General features: G+C 48.9%; 1 protein-coding gene across 1 annotated transcript in view; it reads right to left on the bottom strand.

Moving 5' to 3' along the window:
- EVC2 (EvC ciliary complex subunit 2) overlaps positions 1-16,660 on the bottom strand; it is a 150,303-nt gene that overhangs the window by 126,009 nt on the left and 7,634 nt on the right. The window contains exons 3-7 of the mRNA XM_024119544.2: positions 13,411-13,577; positions 10,514-10,582; positions 8,757-8,943; positions 5,973-6,082; positions 427-480 (exon numbers count right to left, since the gene is read on the bottom strand). Of these exons, the coding sequence (XP_023975312.1) occupies positions 427-480; positions 5,973-6,082; positions 8,757-8,943; positions 10,514-10,582; positions 13,411-13,577 (587 nt within the window). The remainder of the gene's footprint in view (positions 1-426; positions 481-5,972; positions 6,083-8,756; positions 8,944-10,513; positions 10,583-13,410; positions 13,578-16,660) is intronic.

Raw genomic sequence — 16,660 nt, forward strand, 5'->3', positions numbered from 1 at the left:
GCTGCGGGTGATTGAATGATGAACAAAAATGCAGAAATGTTAATGCTGAACAGCAGAAGCAGGCCTGCAGGGCCCTGGGCAGCTCTGGGAAGACAAAACATGACCACCCACTAGCCGTGGGGTGAACACTGCAGGGCGGGTACCAGCCGTCTGATGGGTGGGTGAGGCCCCAGCCTGTGCAGGCAGTGACCGACCCGTCTTGCCCAGATGAAAGGGTCATCCAGGAAACTAGCCAGACAGCCTCAGGCCACACTGGGGGACCCCAGACTGCACAGAGCCCCCAGCCTTGGCTCGTGTCTGGGAGGCTAAGGCCAGCGGTAGGCCCCTACCCTTGGCTCTGAGGACAGCAAGAGACCACACACCAAAGGCATAAAAAGACACACTGGGGCCATAAAGCGGGTGTCCAGGTGAAAGATTTTCTCCTACCGTTATCTTTTCTTCTGTTGTTATGGTGAAAAGGGCTTTTAGCTGGGCTCTGTTCTAGAAAAAGAAAAAAGAAAGCACTTCAGTAAATAGGTTTTGGCATCTGAGACACGGGGTAACGTTTCGTGTCTCCGACCCACCAACCCACCGCGCCTGGAGCAACACTGGGCCCTTGACTTTGCAGGTGGAGGCTTGTGGAGGTCTTAAAGTCCCTTTGGGGGAAAGGTCTATGAAACTGTGATGCCTCCTTCTCTCCTAGGGGCGTGTGTGAAATCCAAACACCAGTTTCCCTAATTGCCAGGGAAACCCAGGCAGTGTGCCCTGGTGGTGAAACACTTGGGGTTAGGGTCAGGTAGGGCTGGGGTGAGGGATGACCCTGAAGCTTACCCGCCCTGTGACCTGGAGCAGCCACCTTCACCCTCCGGGATCTAATCTGTACCCTTCAGGAAGGGGGAGAGAATCACAGGCTCTGATGTCATTGCTCCGATTGTCAGCTCTCTTTCCAATGCTCCCAACACCCCTAAACCCCAACTCCCTATGTGTCCCCTCCCAATACCTTCTAATACTCCTCTGCTTAGAAAACATAGGAAATGGAAAAATGAAGGGTGAGCGTTATGACTGCTATCTGTCCAGCCATGTGGTATCTGAGAAGACTCAGCATGAGATCATACTTCTTCCTGGGGGTAGAGTCAGAATATCTTGCAACTGAAAGGCAGTGCAGGGTAGTCTGGAGAGAACCAGACTACCCCGGTTCATGCCTGGCTCTATCACTCTCCAGCACTCTGGTTTTGGACAAGTTATTGACCTCTCTGTGCCTCAGTTTCCTCATCTGTACAATGGGAATTATATTCAACTCGGTGGGTTGCTGTGAGGATTAATTAGAAGAGTGCCTGGCACATAGGGAGGAGTGCTGTGAAAGTATTACTGTTATTGGGTGTAGCAGGTGGTGATGGGTGGTTGTATCAATGTAGGTAACCTGGCCTGGAGACTTGGAGCCCGAAGTCCAGTGAGCTAGGCAACCCCTGTGTAATCCTATCACGGCCACTTGGAGGCATTTTCCCTTGACCTGAGTGATGGTCCAGCTGAGGTAGGAAACCTCCTGATCATGGCCTACAGTTGTTACAGCAGCCACACTGGGAGCACTGGGGCATCCCAAATGCATCATGGGCCAGCAGGACAAGCTGATGGAGGCTTCCAAGGGAAGTCGAAATGCCACAAGCTTTCTTTTTCCGGAGGGAAATGGAAATTTTAAGAAACAAACAAATAAACAGGTCTTTAAAGAAGAGACACCTACGAAGCAATCTCTTGGCCCTTTCTGTTCCTGAATTGTCTGTGCTTCGGAATATTCATGGTGCCCTGTGAGTTTCAGGGTCTCCTGAACTAGTGGGTTCAAAGGCCAGTTTCCTCTCTCTTCACTCCCTCTGGGTCCCTCCTCCCTGTGTTTCCTGACACTCAAAGTCTCAGCAGAAAGGGGCTTCATCTCTGCAAAACATGAATCCTCAGCCCCGCGCCTACATAAACTTCAAGGCTTGAGAACATGTTTTAGATCACAGCCTGAAGTCAGGAAACAACATGGACCACGTGAGAGCCAGTGATGGTTTTATAAGGTGGGCAGGATGTTTATACAATAAATGGTAAGGAATTGGAGATGAATGTTCTAGATTTTCCCCACTTTGACCTCCCTTCATCGAGGTCCTGTCTCCCTCCTCCCTGTGTTTCCTGACACTCAAAGTCTCAGCAGAAAGGGGCTTCATCTCTGCAAAACATGAATCCTCAGCCCCGCGCCTACATAAACTTCAAGGCTTGAGAACATGTTTTAGACCACAGCCTGAAGTCAGGAAACGACATGGACCACGTGAGATCCAGTGATGGTTTTATAAGGTGGGCAGGATGTTTATACAATAAATGGTAAGGAATTGGAGATGAATGTTCTAGATTTTCCCCACTTTGACCTCCCTTCATCGAGGTCCTGTCTCATCTACCCTTGTATGAATTTGAGGTGCATGTGTGCATATCCACGTGCATGTGTGTATCCATGTGCATGTGTGTATGTGTGCACACCCACGCGCACAAGTGTGCATGTGTGCATACCCACGTGCACGCATGTGTATCCATGTGCATGTGTATGTGTGCATTTCCACACGCACATGTGTGCATCCATGTGCATGTGTGCATAACCACGTGCATGTGTGTGCATGTGTGTGTATCCAGTGGGCAGGATGTTTATACAATAAATGGTAAGGAATTGGAGATGAATGTTCTAGATGTTCCCCTCTTTGACCTCCCTTCATCTAGGTCCTGTCTCATCTACCCTTGTATGAATTTGAGGTGCATGTGTGCATATCCACGTGCATGTGTGTATCCATGTGCATGTGTGTATCCACGTGCATGTGTGTATCCATGTGCATGTGTGTATGTGTGCACACCCACGCGCACATGTGTGCATGTGTGCATACCCACGTGCACGCATGTGTATCCATGTGTGTGTGTGCATATCCACATGCACATGTGTGCATCCATGTGCATATCCACGTGCATGTGTGTGCATGTGTGTGTAACCATGTGCGTGCATGTGTGCACATCTGTGTGTGTGTGTTTGAGAAAGTAGTTTCCAGATCTAAACACAATGCATTTCTGACAGTACCTACTTCATGCTGTGAGGATTAGTAAGTGGTAACTATTTTTATTACCCTCTCCAGGGCTCTCATACCATGTGAAAGTGTCAGAACTAGAAGAGATGGCGGGGAGTCTTCCTACCCCTCTCATTTCTTAGGTGGGAAAACGGAAACTCAGAGACACTGAACTGTTCTGAAAACACAGCGAGGACAGCGTTCCCACCTCTGAAATACCAGACACCAGCTCCACACTAACTTGAAGAATTTCAGTTGGGCGCCTGCAGTTTTAAATAACTCCTTTATTCTCCCATTTGCAGTGTGAGCCTCGTTACGGCTGACAAGCAGGGTAGTTCTCTTGGGGAACTGTCGTGAGTCTCACTCAAACTTTGATCATCTTCAGCCCCAAATACACTGGACTTTCTTTTTTTTTTTTTTTTTTTTTGCGGTACGCGGGCCTCTCCCCGCTGTGGCCTCTCCCGGCCCTGGCCTCTCCCGTTGCAGAGCCGCGGAGCACAGGCTCCGGACGCGCAGGCCCAGCGGCCATGGCTCACGGGCCCAGCCGCTCCGCGGCACGTGGGATCCTCCCGGACCGGGGCGCGAACCCGCGTCCCCTGCATCGGCAGGCGGACTCTCAACCACTGCGCCACCAGGGAAGCCCTACACTGGACCTTCTTGCCGTCAAGCAGGAAGGCCTAGGAGTCACCCAAAGAAACTGTGAAGTCCAAATGGGTGAACGGATTGGAGAACGAGGCATAGGAGCCGCTCACCATCATCAGCACTGATCCACTCAGCAAACGTCGGCCTTCCACGGGCCTTTTCTAAGGCAGGGCCAGGAAGGGTGATGCTGACAGTCTAACGCAGGCAGGAACCTACAACACATGGAATCTCCAGGTGGGCGGGGGGGACTCTCCACTCTGTCTACAGAACTGCCCAGAGAGCACCTGAAGGCTTGGAAGGGGATGGAAAGAAACTGCAGGCCACGTGCAAATATAAAATCATCTCTTTTATCCCCACAAGAGACTGGAGACTATAGAACAATCTCCCTTTTACTGATGAGAAACTAGAGGCTCAGAGAAGTTAAAAAAGCAAAAAAACCACACCTGCCCAAGAACCATTAGTTCACTGATCTATTCATTCCTTCACTCAACAAATATTTACTGAGCAACTAGTGTGGGTGGGGCTCTATTTTTTTGGCACTGAGAACACACCTGGGAATAGGGCCAATGGGGTCCCTGGTCTCATGGAGTGACATTCTAGTGGTGGATGGGGGTTTACTGGGGGGATGGGGTTGATATGACACAGACAGGCACCAAGCAAAGCAACGGACAGGACCCGTCAGGGGGTGACAGCCAAGGAGGTCGCCCTGGAGTGGGAGGCCCCGGACCTCATGCCTCCTGCTGCCCCACCAGCCTCCCCAGGCTCTTCGGGCAGGTGAAGCCGCCCTGGCCTAACATCCCCTCCCTACACGAGGAGGTGGAGGCTTCCAATTTCACTGGGTTTCTGAGTTTCTCACTGTTGGTTTCTGACTGTTGCCTTATCTTAAATTTTGATTTTAACATATTTGGTTTCCTGTCCTTTGAAATTCGGATGGTATTTCTTCTGGGCCATTTTATCTCCATTTTTTGTATCCTGCTTTGTCCTCTGTTCTTGACTTTGCACTTAATTGTGTTCTGAGACATTTGTCTTTTCTGACAGTTTTATACAGTTTTTTCATATCTGGTCTTTACCTTTTGGGAATCTTTCATTTTATTTAATTTTATCCAGGACTATTTTTCTTATTGCAGCAGAAACATTGCACACAGGCCCCTCAGCCTTGGATGGAAGGATCCGGCAGCTGTGGGGTCCGATATTGATTCTGCCACGTGACATGGGGCAGTCACCCTTGGAGCCTCATTTTCTAAGTCTGTTATAAAAGGTACTTTCTCCAGGGACTGAAATCAGAACAAAATGACCAGAGTAACTAGAGCACGAGCTCCTTGATCTCGAGGCCGGAGATCCTGACAATATTGTCTTGACAACAAAGACAATACCGGCGATGAACTCTGGAAGGAGAGCTGGGCAGGAAGCAACAGAACCTCTCCACTCCCAATATCTCCGGCCTCGAGCGGAGCACAGATCTCCTCCTCTGTATTCCCAGGAGTGCACAGCATGTAGCACGGGTCATGCAACCAACCACATTCACTGCCTACGTGGATTAACAAAAAAGTGAATGGAAAAGGAAGGTGCTAATAGTAATGGGGTTACAGGTTGAATCACATCCCCCCAAAATCCATATGTTGAAGCCCTAATCCCCAGTATCTCAGAATGTGTCTGTATTTGGAGACAACCTTTACACACGTGATTAAGGTAAAATGAGACCATCAAGGTGAACTCTAATCTCACCTGAAAAGTGTCCTTAAAAGAAGAGGACACTAGGACACAGACACACAGAGAGGCACGACCATGTGAGGACACAGGGAGAAGACAGCCATCTATAAGCCAAGGACAGAGGCCTCAAAAGGAACCAACCCTGCCCACACCTTGCTCTGGACTTCCAGCCTCCAGGACTGTGAACAAACAAATTTCTGTTGTTTTTGAGCCATCTGGTCTGTGGTACTCTTTCACAGCAGCTCTAGCAAACCAATACAAATGGGAGATATTTGTTTGAGTGCTTACTACGCCCAAGACACAGCAATGAGAAATTAACATCTATCGTTTACATATCTTGATAAGCAGGTCCACAGAAGTTAAAGTAATTAAGGTCACAAGGAGCTTCGAGGGAGACTGATTCATGGTAAAGTGTGTGAGATTCCAGGGCCTGTGCATTTATCCAGAATTGGGTATCACTGAAAAAATGAAGGATGGAACGAAGAAAAGAATGAACTAACAGATGTTGTGTCCAGGGTTTCTAAAACAACAGTGACAAGAAAGAAACCAAAGTAACAAAGACAATACCTGTGATGAACTCTGGAAGGAGAGCTGGGCAGGAAGCAACAGGACCTCTCCACTCCCAACGTCTCTGGCCTCCAGCGAGGCTGTGTAGCTGACGGAGAAGGAGTCTCCAACTGCTCAGAGAGAAGGCACATGTGGGTCAAGAACGGGGTCCCTGCCACACCCCAGACACAGCCAAGCATCCAAAGGCGGCTGGCGTCACAGCTGACAGCGGCAGCAAGGGCCCCTTTGATCTCACATACATTTTATCAGGGAGAAGAAACTGGGCAGGTGTGCCCTTGGACCCCCTCTTTTTTCACTTGGAAGGGCTGTCAGTGCCCTTACAAGGAGCTTTACCTGGGCTCCATCCCATCCTGGGGCTGGGCAGACCAGTCCTCCTAATTCAGGATGTCATACACTTAGGAAATCCAGAACCTTTCTGTTTTGTTCTGAATCCAGGTGGGGACTTATTTGTTCCCAATGATCCCATCCACACAATGATGGGACAGAGGTTTTGTTTGTTTGTTTGTTTGTTTTTTGTTTGTTTGTTTGTTTTTGCGGTATGAGGGCCTCTCACTGTTGTGGCCTCTCCCATTGCAGAGCTCAGGCTCCGGACGCGCAGGCTCAGCAGCCATGGCTCATGGGTCCAGCCACTCTGCGGCATGTGGGATCTTCCTGGACCGGGGCATGAACCCGTGTCCCCTGCATCGGCAGGTGGACTCTCAACCACTGCGCCACCAGGGAAGCCCTGGGACAGAGTTTTATAGGACTTTTGGGCGACACTAGCTGCCGCTTCGACACCTCCAGCTGGTTCTGAAAGCCCAGCACGCAGCACAGGGAAGCAGTGCCAGACTGGGCCCGGGAGGGGGCAGTGGAGAAGGTCACTCAGGCTCACGAAGGGTCTCCTCCAACCTCATGGTCTCTGGCTGGCCTTCGATGGCTTAATTACACAAACAGAGAAGCTTCCTAGGAGACGGGGTTTCTGACTCAAAGCTCCCCTTAGTCAGAAGCCAGGGCTGGTTAGAAGAAGACGGCTCTGCTATCGGGAGGGGCCACACTCAGTCACACCCCCAGCTGAACAAGCAGGCTCCAGAGGCATGGGTGGAAAAAGAGGGACCCCAAACGAAAGCGGGTGACAGGGTGGCCACCACTGCAGGTTTCCAGTTTTGTAGGAGGCAGGGATGTCTCAGCCCCACCTTCTGGAGGTAGAGCCAGCGTGCCCTGGGGACCCTTCCGTCTTATGTTGGAAATAGACTGTGCCCACCGTAACTACTAAAGGCGGAGTTCTCCCACTGAGCTGACGTTCTCAGGTGGGCTCCAGATACCTGGCAGAAACCGAAGGCACGTGTGAACTAAAGCAACATCTCTGTCCTTGCTCTTTCTGACGGATGTCTCTAAGCCTCAGCCATGGCCTGGGGAGGATACTGAGTGCTGCTCTGGGGACATGGCCGTGTCTGTCCAGAGGCTGAGACTGGCGGCTGGTTGTCTGAATAGGGTGGATGTGGAAATGAGATTGTGATACTTTTTTTAAAAAAAACAGCTTTGAGATAAAATTTGTACATCACCCAATTCACCTGTTCTAAGGGTGAGATTTAGAGAATTTTGTATACTTACAGAGTTGTACAGCCATCACCACAGTCTGATTTCAGAACATCCCTATCACCCTAAAAAGTAGCCTGGTGCCTAATGGCAGTTACTCTCCATAGCCACCCCCAGCCCTAGGCAACCACTGATCTACTTTTGGGGGCCTAATTGGGCTTTTTGGACATCTCATAGAAATGAAATCATACAAGCTGTGTTCTTTGTGTCAGGTTTCTTTCCCCGAGCAAACCTTTTTTTTTTGGAGGTTCATACATGTCGTAGTGTGTACCAGTACTTCATTCCTTTCTATTGCTGAGTAATATCCCACCGTATGGATAGACCACATTTTGTTTATATGATCCTCTCGTGTCCCCTTACCTCCCTGGAAATTTTTAAAAGTGAAGCATATGAAAAAATAGGGGTTCAATGAATTTCAGCTTCTGAGTCAAGGAGCTGCACCCTTTCTTCTGCTGAAGGAACCCCAACCCCAGCAGCAACCACCATCGGGGGGAGTCTGGACAGAATAAAACAATGGGAAGATGGTCTGGGGAACCTTAATTTAAGAGTTTTAACTGTGGACTTCAAAACTTACAAGGGCAAAAATTTTGATCTCAGGTTTTAATTCCTTTTGGACTTGAATATATTTGGATTTCTATCTGTCAGGAATTCATTCCTGAACTTTTCATTTCTCCGGGAGAATTTGCAAAAGGGAGGTGCTGGCAGGTCGTTGTTGGAGGATCTTGATGCGAACGAACTCAGGGCTGTCCTTGAATCATATTGCAAAACCCCTGACATACTTTGTTTAATCGCGTAGCAGGATGTGATCTGAATGGGTATTAGAATTAGGGAGAATTTCCAGCCTTGGGTCTGAAGTATCCTTTGAGTGTATTTCAATAATGTAACACTCGAGTCATTTCCAAAACCTTCACGGGGCAGGAAAAAAAATTTCTTCCACCAACCAGCAGTCCCAGAAGGACACACACAGGGGCAACGAATGGGGGTTTGGGGGAGCAGTGCTGTCCTGAGCCCCGACCAACAGCTGTTCTCCTTCCCCAGAGCAGTGGTCTCCTCCTCTGATGCCCTGATAGTACAACCTGTTGTGAGGACCAACTGCATGAACACATGTCACGTGTCTAAGAAGATGCCTGCTGCACGTCCCGTGCTCTGGGAGTATCTGTACGTATTTTCATCATTTTCCACCCCTGACTTCATACACGTGGCTATTACCTTGCAGAAACTTCTTCCTGAAAGCCTGGAACCCTCTTGAGGTCTGGTTTCCAGCCGACTCCCTAACGGTGAGGCCGGTGATGTTGTCCAGTAAGAGCAGGTCAGAGAGGTTGGCAGCCGTGGGCGTCCTGGTGTTGTTCACAAAGAGTCGCACGTGAGCTGTCGGCCACTGGCTCTGCACGGACACCTAGGACAGGAGGCAAAGTGAGGGTGGGCTTGCTGGCAAACCCAACTTCCCAACACGAGGCCCCAGCTCAACCTGTGCCCGTGGGAGGGGATTAAGGTCTCACAAAGGTTCCAGAATTTATCAGGTTTGATTTCAAAGGCCCCAGGAGAGTTTTGACTCTGGCTTGCCAAGCTGTTGTTGCTCAGAGATAATTTCAAAGCAACCGGGACCCTGAAATGCAGTGAAACCATGCCCACAGAGAAACTTAGAAGAAAAAACATCCACGCGCAGGACCACAGTCAGGCTGGGGAGACTGTGACAACTGGTGTCACCAAGAAAAGCAAACAGTGGCTCTTTCTTACTCTATTAGTTCGAAGATTCAGCCCCAGCCAGTCCAGGGCCTCTGACTGCCATCTGATCTCCAGGTTTGCCCCAAGCTGGTCTCCTGTCTCCTGGCCAGTCGCCCCCTTCAGGGTTCTGCCTGCCCATGTGTTTGAATAGCTCAGGGCTAGGGAGTTCCCTGGTGGCCTAGTGGTTAGGATTCCAGGCTTTCACTGCTGTGGTCTAGGTTCAATCCCTAGTCGGGGAACTGAGATTCCCCCAAGCCATGTGGTGAGGCCAGAAAAAAAAAAAAAAGTTAAATGAATAGCTCAGCTATTCAAAGCCAGTGGCCCATCAGCAGCTTGGCTCCCCACCTGGCCTCTGCGACCTTGCCCTGCTCCCTCTCTCGAACCCTATCTCCCACCACTCCTGCCCTTCCTTCACCCCAGCTCTGCTGAAAGGGACACAGGAGCTGAGAAAAGAGAGGGAAGCCATGTATGTCCCAAGAAGAGTGAGCTCTGGAACGTAATAAATGAAAAAAGCAAGTTGTAAAACTCTGTGTATGGAATACTGGCACCAATGTAAAAAGGGGAAGAAGGAAAGTATGTGTATGCACATACGTGCATACACACACACACACTCATAACTGAGTGCATGTGGCTGGAAACATCTTTAGAAGGACACAGGAGAAACTGGTAGTACCAATGTTATCCAGGAAGGGGAGCAAGACAGCTGAGGGCCTGGGCTGCTCAGAACTCTGTCCTACGTGCCTTTTGCTTTGCTGACTGTAATCTATATCATTTTGCTGTTATAAACTGTAAGTGTGTGTAGAACCGCTTTCCTGAGTTCTGTGAGTCCTTCTAGGGAAGCACTGAACCTGAGGGTGGTCTTGGGGACCCTCAACACAGGATCATGTGAAAGCCATCTCATGAGATTAGTAAGGGTCAACGACCTAAAAGACATTAAGTGAATTTTTAAACTGTCGGGCATCATATCAATGTTAAAATCTGAGAGAAAATATATACTTTCTCATTTGAAATGATCACAGAGGATTTTCACTGCCAATAATTTTATTGTTACCAAAAAATCTTAGTCCTGGTGCTGCCATATAAAATATAAGATCCCTGTGGGTCGTATCATCACCGGTGTCCAGACATGGGTAGATAACCACGTGATTCGCCAGTTCTTTAACTACATAACTCTACTAATATATGATTTGGGCAAATTCAACTATTTTCTCTTTAAGTATAAACTACCTATGAATACTCACCACTGCACATTTCTGAAAAATTACTCCATTCTCAGAAGTTCCTTGAATGTCTCTTGAAATGTCTCCATACTATAATAAAATATAGAAATCACTAGAAAATGAAAAATATTTCATGCTACATTTGTCAAGTAAAAGTACAAGATGAACTTTTAAAAGGGCCAGGCAGAGGGGTTACTTCTGCTGGTGTAGTAACTCCCATCAATCCTGAAGGTTTTTTTAAAAGGAGTATTACAGGACTGGAACTTAAAACGTATGAGGGAAGAAGAACATGGACATGGATCACACGGGGCTATGTCCTGGTCTGGGGTGCGTGTCAATGACACCATTGTCACAGGGACTCAGCAAACCAGGGTTGACACTTCAGCAGGAGGAATGTGAGCAGAGCTGTGGAAAAATCCTTTAAGGACTGCACACATGTCCTGTGTGGGGTACACCAGCCACACAGCAGGGCCTGAGTGAACGTGGACCACAGCATGTTGGGGCACCTCCCATGAGCTGGATGCATCTTCAACAGGTAGAGAATCAACCCGGGACTGGGCTCCTCCAGGCCCACGATGGCTCCCCTGGAAGGAGACCAGTGGAAAGCCAGAGCTTCCCCACCAGATGCCAGCCCCGCTGCCCCTCGTAATCACAACTGGTCCCTGTTCATTTCCGCCCTTGCCAGATGCCCCGTGACCCCAGGCCATGCCTCCCCGCTGTCTGCCCTGCTCCCCTCCATCTGCAGTGGGTGGAGCCATACTCTCAATCACAGACCACGGCAGCTCTCAGTGATACCAACGATCATAATAACAATGGCTGTTCTTTCCCAAGTGCCAGGCATATGCCCATCACTGTACACATATGAATTCTATTACTCCCATTTTACAGATGAGGAAACTAAGCCTCATGAGGGTTAACGCACTTGCCCAAGGCTGCATAGGCAGGAAGCTCCACCCCAGGCTGTGTGCTCCGCATCCTATGATCCTCCCACACCGCACACCCCTCTCCAGAGCGTGACCCTCCCGTTGTACAGAAGCGAACAAAGACACAGAAAGGGGAAGTGATGTTCCTGAGAACACGCTGACCACACGCAGCAGCATAAGCTGACCAGGCCTCTGATTCTGGTTGAGTCTCAGTCCACGACCCCACCCTCATGCTCTGACGTGCCAGGCCCCCCCCCAGTGAGTCCTTGAGGGCAGACACCTGGCTTTCTACCCTTCTGATCCCCACACAGCATCCTGCAAACGACAATTGAATACACATAGCTTGTTGGGCAAAGACACACAGGAGGGGGGATGGAGGACGAAGGTGCTGCTGAAAGAGGAGTTGAGTCACCTGTCACTGAGAGGACTGGAGAGACAGTGACCAACATGGTGGGTTGAATGTGGCTCCGCGTCCTAAAGCCCAGAACCTGGGAATGTCACCCTATTTGGAAAAGGGGTCTTTGAAGATGTAATTCAGCCAAGGCTCTCAAGATGAGATCATTCTGGATTTAGGTGGATTGGATTTAGCTAGGCCCTAAATCCAATGACAAGTGTCCTTATCAGTGACAGAAAAGGAGAATACACACCCACAGAGAAGAGGCCACAAGAAGGTGGAAACAGAGTGACAGTAAATGTTACACGTCAACTGGCTGGGCCATGGTACTCAGATATTTAGTCAAACATGTCCAGATGTCACTGTGAAGGTATTTTAGATGAGAGTAATATTTAGGTCAATGGACTTTGAATAAAGCCGATGACCCTCCATGAGGTGGGTGGGCCTCGCCCAATCAGGCGAGGCCTTAATGGAAAAGACTGAGGTTTTCCCTAAGGAAAAGGGAATTCTGTGGCAGACACCTTTCCAACTTCAGCATCAGCTCTTCCCTGGGTCTCCAGCCTGCCCTGCAGAGTGTGGACTTGCCAGTCCTCACAATCACATGAGCAATTCCTTAAAATAAACCCACCCCCCTCTCTCCCTCACATGTGTCCTACCTGTTTTATTTCTACCAGTTTTGTTTCTCCAGGGAATCCTAATATAGAGATTGGAGTGAGGCAGCCACAAACCAAGGAAAGCTATCAGAAGCTGGAAGAAACAAGGATGGATCTTCTCCTACAAGCCCCCAGGGACAGCACGGCTCTGCTGACACCTTGACTTCCCACCTCCAGAACACGGAGAGAATAAATGTCATTGTTTTAAGCCACCAAGTTGGTGGAAATTTGTTACACAGTCTAGGAAACTAATACAAACATGTAGCCGGGGGCCAAGAAGGGGCTTGTGGCCATGGTAGCCTGCTGGCTGAACGCAGTGGTCCTCAAGGCATTTTAAGTCATGGAAGCTTAGGTGAAAGCGCTATGTGAAGCCAACACATTACACAGAATATGAAGAACAGGGGGAGAAGGGGCTCCAAATCCCGGCTCTGCCACTTCGGCCTGTGGGACCCTGAACAAGCCTCTTAATCTCTCCAATCCTCACTTCCTCTCTGTAAAATGGGAATAAAAACAGTACCTGTTTAAGAAACTCATAATGAGGCTCCAGTGAGATTATGCATAGACAGTGCTAAGCCTCATGCCTGGCAAATAGAAAATATTTGTTAAACACCTAGCCCTATTATCGGTAGCAGCATTTTTATAAGAGGGGCAAGTGAATCAGTCTGGTTAAGACGGGACCCCTTGCCCTGCTTTAGAACCAGCAGACGTGGGGGCCCAATGCTCAGATTCACACATCCTGTTCATCTAAATACTGTATATTGTACCGAAGAAGCAGCTCTCTGGAAAGAAAAAGGGATTTGCTTCCCAATGATAACTATATTCAGTGAAAGAGGAAGAACAGGTTTTTTTGAGGAACAAAAGCCTGTGACATTTTCTACACATATGGTCCAAAATTGGCTTCTTTACAACTTCCGATATGTCTTTTAAAGAACTGAACATGTTACTTACCAAGCGGTGTGTTACAGCAGACTCTCTTTTAAACAAGGTCTTCTTGGGCCACGAGGGTATAAAAGCAAATACAGAATGAAGCCACGGCCCACTAGAGGCTGCAGAAGTCGGGGGTGGGTTAAGGACTTCAGTTTTCTTATTGAATTTCACTCCAAATGGTGCTTCTACTGCAAAATAACAATGCACATAAATTACGTAATACAGAAAGGCAGCGGTTAAACTCCAGAGGCAAACCACATGGTACGTGAAGGCACTTGGAAAATCTTTGCTGAGTAAGTGAATAAATGAGTGAGTGAATGAATGACTTACCATCTCTTTGCCAAGAAGATGAGGCATTCTCATTGGGAGACACAGAGCTTAAGGACAGTGTTTCTCGAAGTCTGTGCTCCTTACCTGGGCTGTAGGCTGAAATGTACATTCCTGGGCCAGCAGAGTGTAGGGGAAATTTCATATAGGTGGACAGACCTGGGTTTAAATCCCTTCTCTGCTTTTCATGAGCCCCGTGATGCTGGGAGAGCCTCAAGTGTCTGAATTCCCAAGATCCTACAAGTTTTCACAGAGTGGCACATAAAACACTAGCCTGGGAGTCCGGAGAACTGGATTCGAACTGGACCATTTACTCGCTGTGTGTCCTTGGCCAAGTGTCTCAGCTTCTCTGAGCCTCAAATTCCTCCTCTGAAAAGTGTGGACCTCAAAGCCTCCTCCCAGCTTGCTTCACCTCGTTCAGTGATGAAAACTTGTCTAAATGGGGCCCAGGCAAGGGAGGAGTCATAGGTGATTCTTACACACCTGGCATCAGACAGCCCTGCGTTCGAATCTTGGCTCTGTCACTCACCAGCTGTGTCCTTGGGAAACTCATCTGACCACTGTGTAAATTTATATTTTGAAGTGACCTGAATTGTGGAGTTGTGCCTTTTCAACATTTATCTTCTATCCAGATATAAACTTATATTGACTGAGAATGAGTCCTGTTATTGTCTTTCTTACACAGAGTACTGATAACAAGGTCTTTAGAAGTGCTTTTGAACCCTTTCTTAATAGAATTTCTAAATATATGTAGGTAAAATTAAAAAAAAAAAAGGACGTGGAACGGGAATCCTAGGTAAAATCAATACCTTTTTTTCTAGAATAGTATCTGTGGTTGATTCAGTTCATGATGTTGGAATGGGGACAAAGGCGAGCATCGGGGAATTGACAGCCCTCACATGGAAACAGGCAGGAGCTTTCCCAGGCTGGCTGCTCAGTCGGGATTGTTTGAGTCATTCACACAAGTGGGATAGGACACCCACTTCTGGACCGCAGCCCAGCCCCTCGGGCTAAGAACAAATGCTTTCCCAGGAGACTTGCTGGATGTAAAATCCTAAGGCCACTCTGGGCTTTATCTCTGGTGCAGGCATCCTGCAGGTGGCCCCTGCTCCTCCAGGTCCTCAGAAGGCCCAGCCGCAGGCTCTGATGAAGACCTGAATGAGGCAGCCACTGCTACTGTCCACAGACAGTAGAGAAGGAAGTCAAGCTCTGAAGTGACCATCACCACCCACTGCATCATTGCCCAGCAGCCTCCCCACTAGTGCCACTGTCACGTGGGTCACCTGTACTATTTGTGCAGGTGTTTGGATGCACCCTCACTCCCTCGCCTCTGGGCTGCCACAGGCCTGGAAGCCTCTCCCTCCATCCCCTTGTCCTGCTAACTGCCACTCCTCAGGACTCAGTTGAGCAGCACCTCCTCCAGGAAGCCCTCCCTGAAGCCCTCCCAGTGGCCTTAGTCCTCCACCCTCTGCTCTCACTACAACCACAGTCCTTAGTGCACTGCGCTCCCTTTGACCAACAAGTCTGCTTAATCAGTGGCTAAAAGGTCTCTGTGATTACTGTGATATCACCTCAACCTATTTTACTCAAATGAAAACATTGGATTTTGTAAAATGTAAAGACTGCAGAGAGTAATAAAAGATATAAAAAGTACTTTTAACTCCCCAAGGAAATGAAATATGTTTATCCCTGGTATAAAACAAAGAGGTGTAATCATAACCTGTGCCGAGCAGATTCTGGACAAAAAAACTATTCTGCCTGTCCAGGACCCTTCCCTTCACGGTAGCCCCCACAACACACACACACTAGTCAGTAAGATTCTTAGTCTATACAGAAAAACCTGGATCCCAGCCCATCCTGGTCCCCAGGAGGCCAGAATTAGGCACAGAACCCAGAACACTCTCCCCCCAAGTCCCAGTGACAGGGTCTGGGACTGGCATGGGACCCAGGCTGCACCCATTGGTCTTTCCTGAACTTTTGCTGAGCTACTGGGAAGTCTCTTCCTTTCTGCAAGTGGCAGCAGTCAGACTCCTGGAAGTCCAGGGCTGCCAGTGGTTGTCTTTTCCACCACGTGGAAAGAATGTTCCTGAAAATCACACTCACCAGAGGAAAGCAGGGGCCACGATGGAAAGAGAAAGGCAGAGCCCTGACATAAATACACTACCATGTGTGAAACAGATAGCTAGTGGGAACCTGCTGTATGCACAGGGAGCTCAGCTCGGTGCTCTGTGATAAACTAGATGGGTGGGATGGGGGGCAGGTGGGAGGGAGGTCCAAGAGGGAGGGGATACATGCATACATACAGCTGATTCACTTCACTGTACAGCAGAAACTAACACAGCATTGTAAAGCAACTATACCCCAATAAAAAAAAAAAAAAAAAGAGAGAGAGAGAGGGAAAGGCAGAGCCCTGAGAACACCACACCCGCATCCAGCAGTGCCTAGGGCCTGCGAGGTCCAGATATAGGGACCAACAAATTCCTCTTTGCTTAGGTTAGTTTCAATTGAATTTCTGTCGCCTGGTGTGGTAGGCTGAATGACAGTCCCCAAAGATACCCAGGTCCTAATCCCAGGAACCGGTGAATACGTTACCTTATATGGTAACAGGGACTCTGCAGATGTGATTAAATTATGGGCCTTGTGACGGGGAAGTAACCTGGATTACCCAGGGGCCCATAAATGTAATCCCAGGTGTTCTTAAAGAGGGAGGTAGAGAGAGATCTGAGAGGTAGAAGAGAAGGCCATGTGCCCGCTGAGGCAAGATGCCATTCTGCTGGCCTGGAGGCTGGAGGAAGGGGCTGTGACCTGCAGAATGCAAGGAATACAGCTCCAGATCCTGGAGAAGGAAAGGCCTTCTTCCTAGGGCCTCAGAGGGAGTGAGGCCCTGCCGACAACTTGACTCAGACCAGTTAGACTGATTTTGGACTTCTGCCCTCCAGAACCA

The sequence above is a fragment of the Physeter macrocephalus genome, chromosome 7 (assembly GCF_002837175.3).
Source record: "Physeter macrocephalus isolate SW-GA chromosome 7, ASM283717v5, whole genome shotgun sequence".
Taxonomy (NCBI): domain Eukaryota; kingdom Metazoa; phylum Chordata; class Mammalia; order Artiodactyla; family Physeteridae; genus Physeter; species Physeter macrocephalus.